The sequence below is a fragment of the Schistocerca nitens genome, chromosome 2 (genome assembly GCF_023898315.1).
Source record: "Schistocerca nitens isolate TAMUIC-IGC-003100 chromosome 2, iqSchNite1.1, whole genome shotgun sequence".
NCBI lineage: Eukaryota > Metazoa > Arthropoda > Insecta > Orthoptera > Acrididae > Schistocerca > Schistocerca nitens.
Window position 1 is genome coordinate 481034226 of NC_064615.1, and position 17512 is coordinate 481051737.

The 17512-nt window shown below is 39.3% G+C and overlaps 1 protein-coding gene across 1 annotated transcript in view; it reads left to right on the forward strand.

Annotated features, from left to right (window-relative positions):
- The first annotated feature begins 473 nt into the window (after positions 1-473).
- The window catches only part of LOC126236410 (mitochondrial chaperone BCS1), a 46813-nt gene continuing 29774 nt past the window's right edge, over positions 474-17512 (forward strand). The window contains exons 1-3 of the mRNA XM_049945707.1: positions 474-1023; positions 1379-1518; positions 10379-10573. Coding sequence (XP_049801664.1) covers positions 701-1023; positions 1379-1518; positions 10379-10573 — 658 coding nt within the window. The 5' untranslated portion in view covers positions 474-700. The remainder of the gene's footprint in view (positions 1024-1378; positions 1519-10378; positions 10574-17512) is intronic.

Below are 17512 nucleotides of genomic sequence, written 5' to 3' on the forward strand. Positions count from 1 at the left end.
CAGTATACCCAGCGAGGCTTACGTTTTCCGTGGGTTTCCTAAATTGCTTGAGGCAAAGGCGGGATGGTTCCACTGAAAAGGGCACGCATAGTTGACTTACTTCCCCGCTTCGAGTTCCACCCAAATGATCTCATCGTCGACAGAACGTCAAATTTTCCTTTTATCTTGGCCATCATTGTTGCTGCAGCTACATTATAGTCACTGGCCTAAATTTCTAAGAGAACATCCACAATGTGATCAGTTCGTTTTCTGTCTGTTTCCACGATGGGTAGCTCTCCGAAACATCAGTTGTAGATAATTTTTAGAGAAATGTTTTATTACACTTTGTATCGTCCGTGACTTATGAATTTGTATTTTCCCGTTCTGTGATGTTTAAAATCTGACGCTCAGTTTCTACTTGCATGTAATAGTCTCAATGTTGTCTTCAGTCGAACATATAGTACAAGCAATATATTAAGCCATGATTTATGGTACCAATAGTGAACAGAAATAAATTTTGATACTTTTTAACAAAGGGAGTTGTGAAAAATATCAGGAACTCCAGTGGACCGGTAAGGTTTCTAGTGATCGACAATCGACATCGATAGCCGATGCTTGTTTCTAGTGATGAGTGAGGTATAGGTTAAGATTTTGATGCGCGGTGTTTTACTTGTTGGGAACGTGTTTTTGTGAAATATTTGAATCTGAAGAAGTTCTGATCATGACTTTAACAGAGTTGTTGTCAGGGTTATCCGATAACCCATATTTTGGGGCTGGTTTCGGTTTGTTTGGGGTGGGAGCAGGTGCCGCGGTACTAAGGAAGATGCTTCAGGGAGGTATGATTTTATTTCGGCGTCATTATATGATAACTTTGGAAGTTCCGTGTCGTGATAAAAGTTACCAGTGGCTGCTCCAGTGGATAACAGAAAAAGGCGCTAGACAAACCCAGCATTTAAGTGTGGAAACTAGTTTCGAACAAAAAGATACAGGTCAGGTTAGAACCAAGTACGATTTTATACCCAGCGTTGGAACACATTTATTCAGGTGAGTTCAGAAGCTTGCACCCTAAACTGACTCGTTTAACATCATTAGATGATCAATGGAACATGTAAGTAACTAAATATATCGTCCAAGATCTGCCAGTGGATAGGCAAGTTCAGTAAAGAAACAGGTTAACTTCAGATTCTTACTTTGTATATACCTAATAAATCACCAACAACAGAGGCACTTCCTACGCAGAAATCAGAGCACTGAGATTTTTTTTCATTTGTTCGCAATACCATTACTTATTATTTACATAATGCGAGTTTATTAGGCGTACTTTGATTTTTGTTTTGTTTCGCTGATCTGATGGATACACACAATTCATTGCTTTATTTCCTTGCCTTGTTTCTGTTAGATACCAAGGAAACTGGATCAGAGTAGAAAGAACAAGAGAGCAACAAACTCTTGACCTGCACATGGGCATACCTTGGGAAACAGTTACACTCACAGCATTTGGAAAAAATAAAGGCATGTTCTTCAGTATTCTGGAAGACGGTGAGTCTTAAAGATCCAGTAACAGCTTTTATGTTCAAAGTAGTCATATGCTTCAGGTAATACATAGAATCTTTCTGTACAAATATATACCTGCTCATGCCTTCATACACTAAATTCATGTATCAAAGTTGTAAGTAAAATAAGGAAACAGATAATTTTTACAATTGTATTAATGTAAATATTAACTTTTAAGTAATAGATTTCAGCTATCAGTCGTCCTTTGGAATATTTATTGGCAGATCTAGATTTCGGCTAACAACTAGCCATTCTCAATGCTCTATCCTTTTTATTTTTTTGGTCAATGCATGTAAGGCCTGTTGGTTGGCTTTGTACACAGTTCATGGAATCACAGTTGAGTATTCCATGAACTGTGTACAAAGCCAGACAGGCATTACATGCATTGACCAAAAAAATAAAAAGGATAGTGCATTGAGAATGGCTAGTTGCTAGCCGAAATTTAGATCTGCCAATAAAGATTCCAAAGGACGACTGATAGCTGAAATCTATTATTTACAAATCAAAATAATAGTCACTGCATGCAACAGCCTCTGAATGGAGGGTAACCTGATGAATATTAACTGCATAAGTTTCATTATATTGACATAGGCCTATGCAATACATTTTCCAGTTTTCTTTCTTGATCCATTTGTGTTAAAATTAGAAAAAAAAACCTTGTAATTGTTATATTGTTTATAGCTCTGGTGATATTCTTTCTGTGGTTCCCTAATCCTAGTATTAAAGCAAAAGCATTCACTGGTGTATCACCTAATGTAGGAACCCATATTAGTTTAACCTATCATATTGCGTATATAAAGTTAGGTTCTTAATTTTAAAAAATATGTAATTTGTTTTGCAGTAGTGAATTGTAATAATTACAGTACTAAAATCCTCCATGATTAGTTTATGCTTGATAGTACATCTCTCTCCAGCCCCACTATAGTTTCACACCGCATTGCCTGTAGCATTTGTCCTTAGTTGTTGTTCATGTCTTATTTCGAACAATGGAAAATCCAGGATGGAGTGTAACAATATTTTGAAAATGAAAATAGTCGACAGAAGTGTCCGATACCACGCGTCAGCTTTGACCCGTGACGTAAGGGTGTTGTGGTGTGTGATGTCATGACGGCGCGGAGTTTGGTTTGTGAGTGTGGCGTGTTTGTAGATGTCGTCGTGTTGTGGTTTGTTGTTCCCTCTGGTGGTATGTTCAGGGTTTTCGTTTCTGTGGTGTAATGGGCTCAGTTTGCTGTTGCTCATTATCCAGTATTGTTCGAATGTGTTTGTAGTGGAATTCATTTCAGTGAGTTAACGATTTTGTGGTTTTCTGTGAAGGTTAATTTAGTGGTGTTCGCTGCACGTCGTGTGGTATTTTTTATTAAATTTAATCAGTTTGCAGCTTTTCAGTTTAATTGCCGAGGTTGTCAAATGCTGTATTTGTGGCGAAGAAATGAAGTTGGCTAAAGTTCCGGCCTCTCGGACCAGGGACTGTTATATGTGGCGCTGTTGGAAAGATGACATTTGGCGTTCCATATGGCGCGGTACTTGGTTCGAGAAGTCTAGGTTGGGAATGTGCGAGAGTGTACTGGTGACTTATTACTTTTGTTATAGATCCCCACACAGTTTTTGTGCGCATGAGACTGGTGTGAGTGAGAGGAGTGTGCTTGATTGGTTTTCTTTTCGCCGTGAAGTGTGTTCAGAGTTCATTAAGTACAGGGGTAAGCTGTGGGGGGGGGGGGGGGCATGGGGTTGTTGTGGAGGTGGATGAGTCACAGTTTGGGAAAAGGAAGTATGGGAGGGATAAGTCTGTGGTTGGTCTCTGGGTGTGGGGGGGCTGTTGTTCCGGGGGGTGGGTGTTCTGATTGTGTTTTTAGGGTTGTGGAAGGGAGGTCTAAGGCCGAATGAGTGGGGTTAATTGAGGAGTACATAGAACCGTGGTCCACAGTAGTTTCAGATGCATTTTCTTCGTATAGGGGGTTGGGTGAGAGGGGATTCCATCATTTAGTAGTTAACCATATCTTAGAGTTCAAAAATTAAGAGATGGGGGCTTGCACCAATACAATAGAGGGGATGTGGGGGGCTGTTAAGTCAGTTCTGGGGAGGGGGACGAGGCGCTCTTCCAGCCTTGAGTCTCATTTAGATGAGTACTGTTGGCGGAAGAGTGTCCCTGAGGGCTATTGTGTTTTTTGGGTTTTCTTAACGGCTGACAGTAAAATGTATAGGCCGAAAGTGGTTGGTTAGGGTGGTCTGGGTAGGTGGGTGGGTGGCTGCGGCTCAGGGTGGGGTGGGTGGTTTATTTCGTGTTAAGTGTTTGTGAGGGGGAGTGTGTTGGTTTGTGTTTAGTTGTGGACGATATATTTTTTTGAAGTTTTTGTTGAGTTGTAGAGTGTGATTGAGATACTTTTATGTTGCATTTGGTTTTTGTTTGTGGGTTTTTTATTTTGGGGTTGAGGTTGGGTTGATTTGGGGGGGGGGGGGTTGAGGTGTGGGTGGGTCGGGTCTTTCTTTTGGTTGAGTATTTTGTTTCTAAATTTGTTTATATTTATATAATAGAGGGAAATATTCCACGTGGGAAAAATATATCTAAAAACAAAGATGATGTAACTTACCAAATGAAAGCATTGGTATGTTGATAGAGACACAAACACACACACAAAATTCAAGCTTTCGCAACCCACAGTTGCTTCATCAGGAAAGAGGGAAGGAGAGGGAAAGACGAAAGGATGTGGGTTTTAAGGGAGAGGGTAAGGAGTCATTCCAATCCCGGGAGCGGAAAGCGTGTCTGCTTGTGTCTGTATATGTGCGGATGGATATGTGTGTCTGTGCGCGAGTGTATACCTGTCCTTTTTTCCCCCTAAGGTTAGTCTTTCCGCTGCCGGGATTGGAATGACTCCTTGCCCTTTAAACCCACATCCTTTCGTCTTTCCCTCTCCTTCCCTCTTTCCTGATGAAGCAACTGTGGGTTGCCAAAGCTTGAATTTTGTGTGTGTGTGTTTGTGTTTGTTTGTGTCTCTATCAACATACCAATGCTTTCATTTGGTAATTTACATTATCTTTGTTTTTAGATATATTTGTTTATATTTAGTTTGTCCCCACCCAAACCCCCCCATTTCCCACGCTTGTCCCGTTAGTGTCATTAGGCTTTTTGTGGAAAATGTGTGTGTGTGTGTGTGTGTGTGTGTGTGTGTGTTTGTTTGTTTTTCGATGTATTTTCGTCCTCTTAGTGTGTACGTAACGACTTTATTTGCGCCATATTAGAATCGTGGTTTGTGGTCGTTTCCACCATATTTGTGACATCATGGGTCAAAGCAGACGAGTGGGATCAGATGCTTCCGTATTTCCATGAAAATTGCCACTCACCATATAGCGGAGATGCTGAGTCGCAGATAGGCACAACAAAAAGGCTGTCACAAATATAGCAGTCTCAGACCTAAGTTGCTTCAGACTGCAGGTTTTTTGTGTATGTGTGTGTGTGTGTGTGTGTGTGTGTGTGTGTGTGTGTGTGTGTGTGTGTGTGTGTATACATGAGTGTGTATTTGTGTTTGTCATCTATGTTTGGCGAAGACATTACTGGCCGAAAGCTATATCTGTGACAGTCTTTTTGCTGTGCATTCTGCGACTCTGCATCTTCGCTATATGGTAAGTAACAACTTTCCTTTTCACAATAATGTTACACGCCATATTTCACTTCACATATTCATTTTAGGTGTGTATAGCAAAATGTATTCCCAAAAGTCATCAACCACAAAACAATAATATCCTAAACATGGAAGCCTATTATGACATATGATTGGTATCATTATTTGCACTTGGTTTCTACGTAGAAGAATAATGTCACAATAGCAGCCAAACATGAATCAGCAACATTCAAAACATAGCAAGTGAATTGAGACATAAGACTGGTATCATTATATTTGCTTACTCTATGTGTTTGAAATACATGCCGCAGTACCCACCAGCTATTGGAAGGGAAACTAGGGTCATTGGAAGCATTCGATTCCACCTGTCTGCTTTGACCTGTGATGTAATGGTGTTGTAGTGTGAGATGTCACTGTGGCACTTCTTGAATTTGTTCGTGTTTGTGGATCTCATGTTGTTGTATTTGGTGGCGCCCTCTGGTGGTAGATGTTGATGTGGTCTTGGGTTCATGTGAATCTTGGTTATCACTATGGTAACATGGGTTTATTGTGTGTGTTGGCCAACCTAGGTGATTTTGTTGCAGGCTTTTGTTGGTAAGTAATTTTGGTTTTGATTTTATTCTATAGTAATTGTGATGCTTTGTCTGTTTTATGTTTATGATATTTGTTTTTTGTTTTGATTGATCTCAAGAAAGTGGTGGGTTCTGGATTTTTGAGTTGTTGAGGTTGTGGTTTTGGAGCTGTTTTGTGAGTTACGTAGGTTTGTGACGTTTGTAGTTTTTTTGCTAGTAGGTTTTGAACTATAGAAGTCACTGATTCTACTTTATGGAATTACAAATGGTGGTTTTTTGGTATCCTGGGCTGTAGTATGAATATTTGTTTTGGGATGGTGCAGTGTTTTGTATAGTTTAGTTTGTCCCTGCCATAAACCCCATTTCCTGCGGTTGTCCTGTTAGTTTCATTTTATTGTTAGGGTGAGGCATTCTTGTGTCATTTTTATTTTTGTTCATCTTTCGTGGCATGTGTATGTAGTGCTACATCATTGCCATTTTGTATATGCTGAAAGTAGGCACTTCCGCCATGTGGATGACATCATGGGTCAAAGCAGATGGGTGGAAGCAGACACTTCCATAATGCCAGAAACAATATTCTCAAAGAAACCAAATAACGTGCCAATATGATTATATCTTTAACTTCAGTTTACCTATTTAAATGAAGTTAAATCCATTACATTCACTAAACATACATCAATATATTTATAATAAAAATCCAAAAACACATCCTTACAGGATACTTTTCTGTAAAAAAATGTAGTGCAAAAAATCTAGACTATTGGGAAAGACAGTTAATAAAAACACTATTCAGTATACAAAGTAAACAATAGCAAAAATGATTACAACCAAAAAATATACCTAACCATAACTTTCTCTCAAACAGCAACCCTTACTAACCCTGTTGCCCCCCACCACCACCACCACGACCATTCAGACCTGCATCCCGCCATCCTGATTTAGATTTTCCATTATTTCCCTAAATTGCTTCCGACAAATGCCGGTATGGTTCCTTTGAAAGATCATGGCCAACTTCCTTCCCCATCCTTCCCTAATCTGATGGGACCGATAACCTCGCTGTTTGATCTCCTCCCCTGAACCAACCAACCTACCACCACTAGAACCACCGTCACCACTGCTGCCGCAGCCAAATAATAGCCCTTCCAACAACCGTACCTACCTTCCTACAACAAAAGAAACTAAAATTATGTTAAGAGAATAAAAAATATTCATTTCAAAATAAACACTAAAAAAAAGGAAACAGGTAAAAATATAGCACTTCCCTTCTCACCATCCCAACCAGTCGATAACTGGATCATCACCAACACCTGTTTTGTGGGTACAAAACCACATGAATGAGAAATATCAAAAATAACAAGCTAAATAAACATTATCATCGATCGTCAGCCTACACATTTTGGCCAGGTTCACAAATTTTCTTTGTAATAGCACTACATAAAAACATTGCTGCTATGGGAAGGAGCCATTTTAATAATTTTGATAGGTTTTCCTCATCATTTGCTTCCAATATGTCCCACCAACACAGTCTAACACTGAAGTGAAGTTATGGTACTCAGCATGTCATCTCCTCCATCGACATATGGCTGTTAACTACAGTGTCAGGTCCATCAAACAAACAACATACACAACAACCTTTTACAGATAACGCCACATCCAACAACTTTTTCTGATATCAAAATTTACAAGAGTGTGCTCCAAAATATCCTCTTCTCACATGTCAACTTTCAGGTACTTGTCACACACCAATACGTCTTTATGTTAGTGGTAAAAACCACTATATAACAGACACATAAGTTCACCCAAATACACATAAATGCTACAATTTCCAGTGGACTCTATGAGAACAGGTAGTCTGGCAAGGAGATACCATATCTCCAAAGTTTTTATCAGAGAAAATTTCCAGGTTCTGAAACTGTGCAACCAAAAGGATACATCTTAATGCAACATCGCTGAACAACGTGCAATATGCTCATGGCAGTGTATTTGCTTGTAGTGCAGATAAATTTCACAGGAACTTAATAGAACAAATTTGAAAGTAGGCTTGAAAGTCAGTTAGGAAAAGATAAAAATAGTGTACTATGATCAAACAAAAAATAGTACAAATTAATAAAAAACATGTTTAACCAGTTACTGAGTTATTTCATTGAGACCAATAATTTGGATGTCAAAAGAAATAAAGCCTAGAGTTGTTTTGGTAAATTTAACAGAGGATTTAAAACTATGCTTCTGAGCTGAAATTAAAGCTTGTAATCAGTGCATATTACCAGTTTTGACCTACTGCAGTGAGATGTTGGGTATTAATGCACAAATCATTTTAAAGTGAGGATTTCTCAGTGAGCTTTAGAAGGATTTCTGTTATGTCAAGGGAGACAGGAAAACAGTCAAATTTATCAGGGAGCAGACTGGATTGGAAGATACAGTTAAGACTAACAGAATTAATATTTGTCTAAGTGGAACACTTATCCAGGTGAATAAGTTGAAGGTGGACCAAGGAAGTTAGTTGACAGATTCTTAGAATTTAGAAAAGGTGAAAATAATGTTCTTATGGAAGCTGGATTGACAGCATGCATGGGCAGCATGGCATGTATGTAATGGCATGCAGAAATGAAGAGGGGCACATCATTCAGCAGTTTATTTCAATATCATGTTGATGATTGTGTCATATTTTTGTTACTAACCCTCCTCAAAATTTGATTGTTGTTATATTTTTACTTACAACAGAATACATATCATCCTTTTTTACATAAGGATGTACATCAAAAGTAAAGACACGTATGCATTAATGCCACTTTTGGTACAGTATATTGTCACTGTATAGTAGAGTCAATGAGAAAAGACCTTTGACAGTTCCATTGCAGTGGGTTTGGTGTGGCCACTTCCCTTGATTTTGATAGACAATCATGTAAAGTGGTTTTGTAGGTCTCTCTATGACCATGTCTCAGTGTCATCACAGTTCTGTAGATGACAACTGTTTTCCCCAGCAGCAGTTTATGCTTCACAATTGAAAGCTGACACCAGTATTGCTAGCTGGCCAGGGATCTACTCTCACCCAGTGTACTACAGCCATAATGCTCATGTTAAATTTTTACTTTATACCGAAAACATGCTTTCCATCAAACTTCAGAACGTAAACTTTCTGTTTGTGAGTTAGATGGCATGTTATTCTTAGACTGCAAAACTTTGTAAAATGAAGAAATGGTTCTCAATCCTGTCCCCAAAGGTCACTAAATATGGAGAGCAGGTGCACCAGGACATTCTTTTTCTGTAAACAAGTGTTTTATCTGCTAGTGGCTTTTGCTGGATGTATAGACACTCCTATCTTCAAAATAATTTCTTTCATGTTTGGATGGATTTGCCTTAGGAGTGAAAAACCTGTTGCATTGGATTAAAAGTAATTCCCAAATGCTAAAAATCATAGTCTAAGGCCACTTCGAAATTGTGAAAATTATTGAATAAGAATGGTGTCATTTAAATTATGTGGCTGACAGTGATAGATTTCCATGGTTTTTTGAATTATTGATGGAGGGAGAGGGGGGGGGGGGGGGGTCAGTGACATACATGCACAGGCAGAAAGAGAACACTGACAATATTTTTTTTTTATGTCTATATTAGATTTTGGAACAGACCAGTTGGTTGTGGTGACTGACTAATCTGTAACGTAGCCTGAGGTCCAAGTTAGGTTGGAAGGTTGCAGTTTGATTGTGAGTTGTTGAAGAGTAATGAAATTCTGTAGTGATTCTCAGATGATACCCTACCATTACTCCCAGTAGTCATACATTTTTAAAATTACAAGTATTGATTAGATTATGTGCTGAACTCACATGCCTTTATCAGAAATGTTGCTATGTGGCAGTTGTTGAAAATATTGTACAACCCATCAGCTTTGCCCTGTAATTGTATCAAGTCACCTAATCAATTATAAAACTAATACAGTTACTGGGACATTGTACAGTCATCCTTATTTTAGCAGAGTATCATGACTTCCTTGGAAATATTGGGACACGAGGTTTTGGGCGAAGACGATCTTGTCATCACTTTCAAAAATATTAATACTGTCAAATTATTGAGACCACATCACACAGAGGGGAGGTGTGACATTATTAGTGGGTGCATAGCCTGTGTTTTGTACATTACTTAGTTGTGTTTATGTACCCAATAATCACCCCCCCCCCCCCCCATTCACACACACACACACCCTCTCTCTCTCTCTCTCTCTCTCTCTCTCTCTCTCTCTCTCTCTCTCTTTTTCCCATAGTGTGTCTAAGAATTTCATATGTATGTGCCATAAATCACTCTGTCACCACAAGTTTAATTTCAAAAAGTTAACCAAAGGAGAATGACAGCATTTAAGACTTAAGTTCGACGGTTTCAGTGTAACCAAATTCAGTCATTCTTAAAACTTTTGAGAGGCTATTATAAATATACACCCTTTATTAAAAAAGCAAAAGGCAGGAGGAGGGCTGATATTAATAAGCTTATTGATAGCTGATAAATTAGATATTACAGTAAATATACTGTACAGCCAGCATTATTCAATCTCTGAAAAAGTTTGTATACTATAGTCTGTTGTGTATCTACATCATGGAGTACGTATTTCTTGGTGAGATAACAAATGTTTCATTAATGTGCAATTTCCTTAATCCAGTTTTTGTCCAGCTAGGCAGATGGCTCTCAGACAGCATGAAGGGAAAACTATTATGTACACTGCTATGGGAGCTGAGTGGCGGCAGTTTGGGCATCCACGGAAAAAGAGACCGCTGAGTTCTGTAGTTCTAGATACTGGAATAGCAGAAAGAATACTCAACGATGTGAAAGATTTCATTGGAAATCCATCATGGTATGGAAGCCGAGGTGAGAAGTTGACTGGCATAACCTGTATGTGGTTAATTGTTTATAACTTACAGACTTTGCACATGTTCTTTTTGTTTGGTGACGGAGATTTTTGTTCTTAATTATATTTACCACACCAGCAATACCAGAAAAGCAGCATTCTGCAGCCCTCCCCCCAAATATCTATGTCTCTCCCTCTCCCCCTCCCTCAGATCCTCCCCCCTCTCTCTCCCCCTCTCTCTCCCCCTCTTTCTCCCACCAGCCCATGGCTCTCCCGCTCCCCCCTCTCCCTCCCCCTCCCCCCCCCCTCCACTGACCTCACCCCCTAAGCTTTTTTTTAGAATTACAGAATTTAGTTGTGCCCGTATATGCTTAAGTAATTAGTATGTAATTTTACTTTCTCGTATTTTTCTTCTTCATGCTATCCTATTTTCAATGTTCCACATGTGATGATTAGAAATCAAGCAGTTTTTTCTTCTAACAGATGCCCTTCGTGTTACCCTGTTTCTATACCGTCACTGTAACCATTTACAGATAACGTATGACACCTTGTCAGAACGTATGACACCTTGTCTAATCCAATTAGCAGTGTAGACACTTCTTTACAGTACAGTGATCGGCCACGTGCATTACAGTTGTTCAGGCTGTGTGCTAAAGACTGTTTCATGCGTCAGTCCTCAGCATAAGCAGCCAAGGATGGTAAAAGCTGCTGCCTTGTTGCATTCAGAGGCCCAAAGAGATGATGTTTTTTAAGCTTGAAAAATTGCAAATATTGAAATCAAGATAACGTTTTTAAAAGTTTCTCTTTACTTTTAAGAATTTACTAAGATTTTATGGTCACATAATATGAATAGGTCATAGCAGGGGAATGCACTCAGATGTTCAGCAGTTATTCCTGATAGGGTTTTAACAGTTCACCTTCAGGAATAGTTAACAAATTATGATCCAGAAATATACAGAGTCCAGAAGGCACTGGAGTAGGAATGAAATCATCACAGCAGAAAGTTTCTAATCTGCTCTGACTCAGTGCCGTACAACAAATCTTCCCAGTAGAGAAAATGTTATTCAAACCATCCATACAGTCCTACATGAGATGCAAAATGAAGGCAAAGAGATGGGGATACTAGGTACTGGGACACCTGGGGATACAGGGAAATGATGCAACAAACGAAGTGGCCAAATAAGAATGTAGAAGTGGTGTAATTCAGTGTGCAGTCCCCCAGCACACTATCACCTCATTGTCTGATAGAAGAGACACACATTAGTGGGAGAATAAATGGTTCAAAGTGGTAAACAAACAGTGGTCAATCAGATTAAAACTGTGTGCCGGACCGAGACTCGAACTCGGCACCTTTGCCTTTCACGGGCAAGTGCTCTACAGTCTGAGCTACCCAAGCATGACTCTCGCCCCCTTCCTCACAGCCCTACTTCTGCCAGTACCTCGTCTCCTACCTTCCAAACTTTACAGAAGCTCTCTTGCTAACCTTGCAGAACTAGCACTCCTGGAAGAAAGGATATTGCGGAGACATGGCTTAGCCACAGCCTCGGGGGATGTTTCCAGAATGAGATTTTCACTCTGCAGCGGAGTGTGCACTGATACGAAACTTCCTGGCAGATTAAAACTGTGCCGGACCGTCGTGCTTGGGTAGCTCAAATGGTAGAGCACTTGCCCGCGAAAGGCAAAGGTCCCAAGTTCGAATCTCGGTCCAGCACACAGTCTTAATCTGCCAGAAAGTTTCATATCAGCGCACACTATGCTGCAGAGTGAAAATCTCATTCAGTGGTCAATCAAATTGACCCCCCAGGCATGGCAGACCTAATGCCAACCAGACTGATGGAAGTGATGCTCACCATGCAAATAATGGGGACACTGTCCATTGATATAGTTCCCTCCTTCAGCAGGAAGATCTGTCATTGTGTGGTGCTTGTAGTATACCACTTTTGATGCAGTATGTTTTAACTAAATGTGTGTATATGTGGACGTAAGGGCGACCTCGGTTTGGCTGGAGCTCTGTCCCCCATCCACACTGATGAGGACCGTGTAAAAAATTTCAGGATACTATTAAATGTCGGGCCTCGTCCCTAAAGTTTTGGGAAGAGTAAATCAATGAGCTGTGAGTGGAAAGCTTCACTAGCAGTTTAGCATTTTTATTAATTTTAAGTGTTGTAATGTAGTGCATCATAAATTAAATTCCTACTACTGATAGGTGGATTTTGATATACTTGTATTACAAGTAATTTAGATTCTGAGGACGAGCATTGCCCCCCCCCCCCCCACACACACACACACACCTTCTCCCTCCCTCACAGTAATCCATCAAGCCCCAGAGCTTTGTTCAGTTTTAACAGTTTCAACTGTCTCTCAGCACCACTGACACTAACTCTTTTTCACTCATCATTTTAGTGGTACAGCAATTGTAAGGCAGATTTGAAAACAGAGTTAAGCATTTCAGCTTTTGCTTTGCTACCATATATTTCAATTCCTGTCTCACTAACTTTAGTGCCACTAACAGCCTTTATGTACAACCAGAATTTCTTTGGATTTTGTGAAATATCATTTGACAGTATTGTGCTATGTAGTCATTCAAGGTTTCACTCACTGCTCCCTTGACACCCAAATGTGTTTCATTCTGTCTAGAGTTCTATGGTTTATTTTTCATCTATTATGCAGTAGGCTCTCTTTCTTTAGAAGTTTCTTTACAGTGACTGTCTACCATATAAGGTCCCTTCCATTATGAACTGTTCTTTTAAACTTGAGCCACAGTTCCTCTACATGCCTCTGTCTTCTGCTGAAAGTTTTAAGTTCCTCGTTGAGATATGACACTAATGACTTTTTATCTAGTTTACTGAACATATATATCTTTTTGCTTGTTTTATTTACCTATGCACTTCAGTAATCATTGCTGCCACAGTCACATCAGGGTCGCTGATACCAGTTTCTATGTGAACATCCTCAAAGAGGTCAGGTCTATTTGTTGCCATTAGATCAAATATATTTACATCATGAGTGGGGTTCCAAACTGCATGTTCTAGGTAGTTTTCATTGAAGTCACTTAGTTATGTTTCACAGGATACCTTATCACACCCACCACTAATGAAACAGTAATTTTCCCAGTTCATTGGTGGATGATTAAAATCTCCACACTGATAACCTTGAATTTAATCTCCAAAGTCTCCACCTATGATAACTGTATGATTGGGAACTTCCATACAAGTAAACTGAGGTTTTCTCTAAAGTTTTCAGTAACATCAGGAGATGAGTCTGGTGAGTGATAGGAGGATCCAGTTACCATTTTATGCCCATCCCTGACACTGAGTCTTGCCCAGTCAAACTCGCATGCAGCTGCAATTTCTATCTCATGTGTAATTGATTGGCAGATTAAGTTTCTGTTCTTAAGTCGAGGCCTGGTGCTCAGCCTAGGTGGAATCTTTCTAAATTTTTACCCAACTACTGCACCGCAGGCAACATGCATGCTTATAACATCCCCAGTCATACGTGAAGCCAGCGCTCAGTAGCAGTGACAGTTTCTCTTTCAGATTCCTTAGAACAAAGTGACCCTTGGTAATAACACGTTTTCTGGTGACAGCCCTTTCCAGTTGGCTGTTTGTATGACTACTACTTGTAACTCCAATACTGCCTTCCAGCAGTTCCTTTTGGTGTGGCCGCTCTAATAATTATTGATTTCTTATCTGAAGAGCTTCCATTTGTGGTGCTGGACAGTTGCGTATGGTGACTTCCCCTGTCTCGGTCGCTTTCTATAGCCCCATCATTCTGCCAATGTAAACTCAGATCATTAGGCAGCATATGCTATCATTGCAGGACAGTTATTTTACTTTGAATTCCCTTTCAATAATGAAATGATAATCTCAATCATCATGTAAGAGAATGTTGTTTGTTTTATATGTAAGAGTGACTAGTACTTTTTGCAACTGGATTAAAATGAACCCTGTTTCACCTAAATATTCATTACATACAGTATTCACTGTACAGATAGGTTTACAAAATGTGTGTGTGTGTTTTTTTATGAGACAGAGTTGAAACACCAGGCCCAAATTAGCCTAAATGGGTGTTGGAAACTGCCTTAAAACTGCACCCAGACTGGCCAGTGTATTAAGATAAAGATGTTAATCTGACATTTGAATTGGTTTAATATGGGAATAGTCACACTTGTGTCAAAACCTACTGTGTGTGTGTGTGTGTGTGTGTGTGTGTGTGTGTGTGTGTGTCCCATTCATAGTTAGTTAACATCAGTTGAAACCCATATGTTAAATTTCAGCCACCAACATGAACTATTGAAACTGCTTGATGTACAACCCTGAATTGTACCACTGTGTGAAGTGGCCCTCTTTTGTCACAGCCTCCATTTGCTTGTCGGCAAACACTGAATTACTGATAGAAAGAAATCATAGAATAATTAAATATTCATAGAGAAATACAACCTACATTTTCTCCATAATGTTTCTTCCACAGTTGTATGGAAAATACACAGATAAGTACAAGGTTTCCAAAATGTCACTCTTAATTTTGTTTCTTGTAACTATTGGAAAAAAACTGAAATATTGATGTAATGATCCAAACATATATTTTTGTGTGCCATGAACATACAATTAAGAACATTTGACAGGCCTATGAATTGCAAGCAGACTTAAATGTTTCCATAAAAAATTGGGCCAGAGTTAGGAATGAATCAGGTCTGATATTGATTTGTTGTGAGGAATTCCATACACATTTAGTCAGATCGGAAAACAAAGGATAGGTAAACCAATAGTGCATGTGATTGCTACTTGAGAATTGTCTCACAGTGGTAGACTGGGAACCTCAGTAATTTTCCCATTGTAATGTTTTCCCTGTTGATATTATGTAAAATACCTTCCACTGATGGAATAATTCTCTAACAGTTGAAGTTCACTCATCATTACCTGTGAACTCTGAAGTCTCTCTTCTATAAACGTAAGCTCAAAATTCTACTGATACTAATTCAGAATTTTAATGACCACACCAAGAACCCAGAGAGACTAGATTTGTTTACACAAAATGGAAGAAGATTGAAACACACAAAAAATATGTCTTCCTTTCCCATTTTTCCAATTTACCACAGGTGTGGATCATGGCTTCCACACTGTAGAAGCCGGTGACATTTACCAGTAAAATTCATGGTGCACAGCTCTCTTAAAATTTTACTGACAGTATCTCCTTTCCTTTTCAATATCTGCTAGTCATAATCATCATCATCATCATCATCAGTCATTGTGCTCATTGCTGAGTGTCGTGACCCCATGAACCAAGTGTCTCCATCCCGGACAGTTGCCAGCTTGTCTTAGTGCCTGCTGAAGAGGTAGACTGGAGATCATCTTGATTTGATCTGTCCATCTGCTCACTGCTCTTCCTCTTGGTCTCATGCCCTCGGATCTTTCCTTGCAAGACTATTTTCTCCATCTCTTCTCACAATATGGCTAAAGAACTGGAGAATTTTTTTGGTGACTTGAAAAGAAAGGCATCTGGGGATATTGCGTTGTTCAAAGATGGACACATTTGTTGTTCTTTCGGTCCATTTTGTGCGTAGCATCCTGTGCCCGCACAAAAGCTCAAACGCGTCAATGGGCTGTTTGTCTCTGGCCTTGAGTGTCCATGTTTCGCAACCATAAAAGAAGACAGAAAACACAAGTGTTGCATCTAGCCGGATCTTTGTGCTATTTGTTATTGCTCTGCTCTGCCAGATCTTGATGAATTGCTTCATAACCACTCGCCCTAGTGTGATCCGTCTTCTTATCTCGTCTTCACAACTTCCGGTGCTGCAGGTGGTTGACCCAAGACAGATGAAGGAATGCACGACTTCCAATTCCTTTAATCGACCTGTGAGCTGGATCTGTTCTTCTCAATCAATTATCATGAGTTTGGACTTGCTGAGTTTGATGTCTGATCCATGTGCTGGACTAATGTCCTTTATTCTTGTTAGTAGCTCAGCAAGTTCATCTTCGCTTTTGGCTAAAAGCTAATATGTAACATCAAAAGCTAACCCCAAGTATGATCTAATAACATAGCATATATAGCTCCTAATGTCATGTTTTCTGACACTTTATTGCATCAAACCTTACTAAAAATGACACTTGTGGAAAGATATTAAACACAGTGTATATTCGCGCAGGCTTAAGGTTTTTCATGTTTTTGCATCCGAACTTGAGACTTTCAGTGCTTTATTTATGTGTTCAGTTTGCAGCTTTAATGAGTTTCCACAACTGAACACTGATGTTTAGTGATGTCACAGATCATATGCTGTGACCATTTGACACAAGTGAACCAAGCAGCCCCCATGCTAATTAAAGAATTTGCAAAGCTAACATGCAATATATGTTGTTTTTATATTTATGCTTGTGTATTATGAAAACATGCAGATTAAGCAATACACTGCATTAAAGTTCTCTCCAAAGACGTCATTCTTAGTATAGTGTGTTGTGCTAAAGTCTCAAGAAATGTGATATCGTTTGCTAAATATTGCTACACAGAAATTATGTATATAACCTTGTCTGGATTTGCACTGTTTTTGTTCGTGATTAATGTTTAGACTGGGTCTGGGCACACACAGTTCCTCACTTTCACCGTAATCTCATATTCCATTTTTTTGCCTAATAAATGTTGTACTGTTTTCAGACTCACTGTGTGCTACAGTTGTTCATATGAAGATAAAACTCACTAGAAATCGGACACAATACACTCACAATAAGGACACAATACACTCACAATAAGGAAGTTCCTAATAACAAACTTTATTACGCAAATGTTGCAGCAAGCAAGTAAATTCTTTGCAACTAATAAAATTAAGTGGACATGTTTTCCACACTTATGTCCTCCAATCATTCGTGAAACTCTCACCAGGCGGTGCCACTTACGTTACCATGTCTTAGTGCACTCTAGCAAGAATTTACAAACTTAGCATGCACTTCCTACAATGGATAGACTTG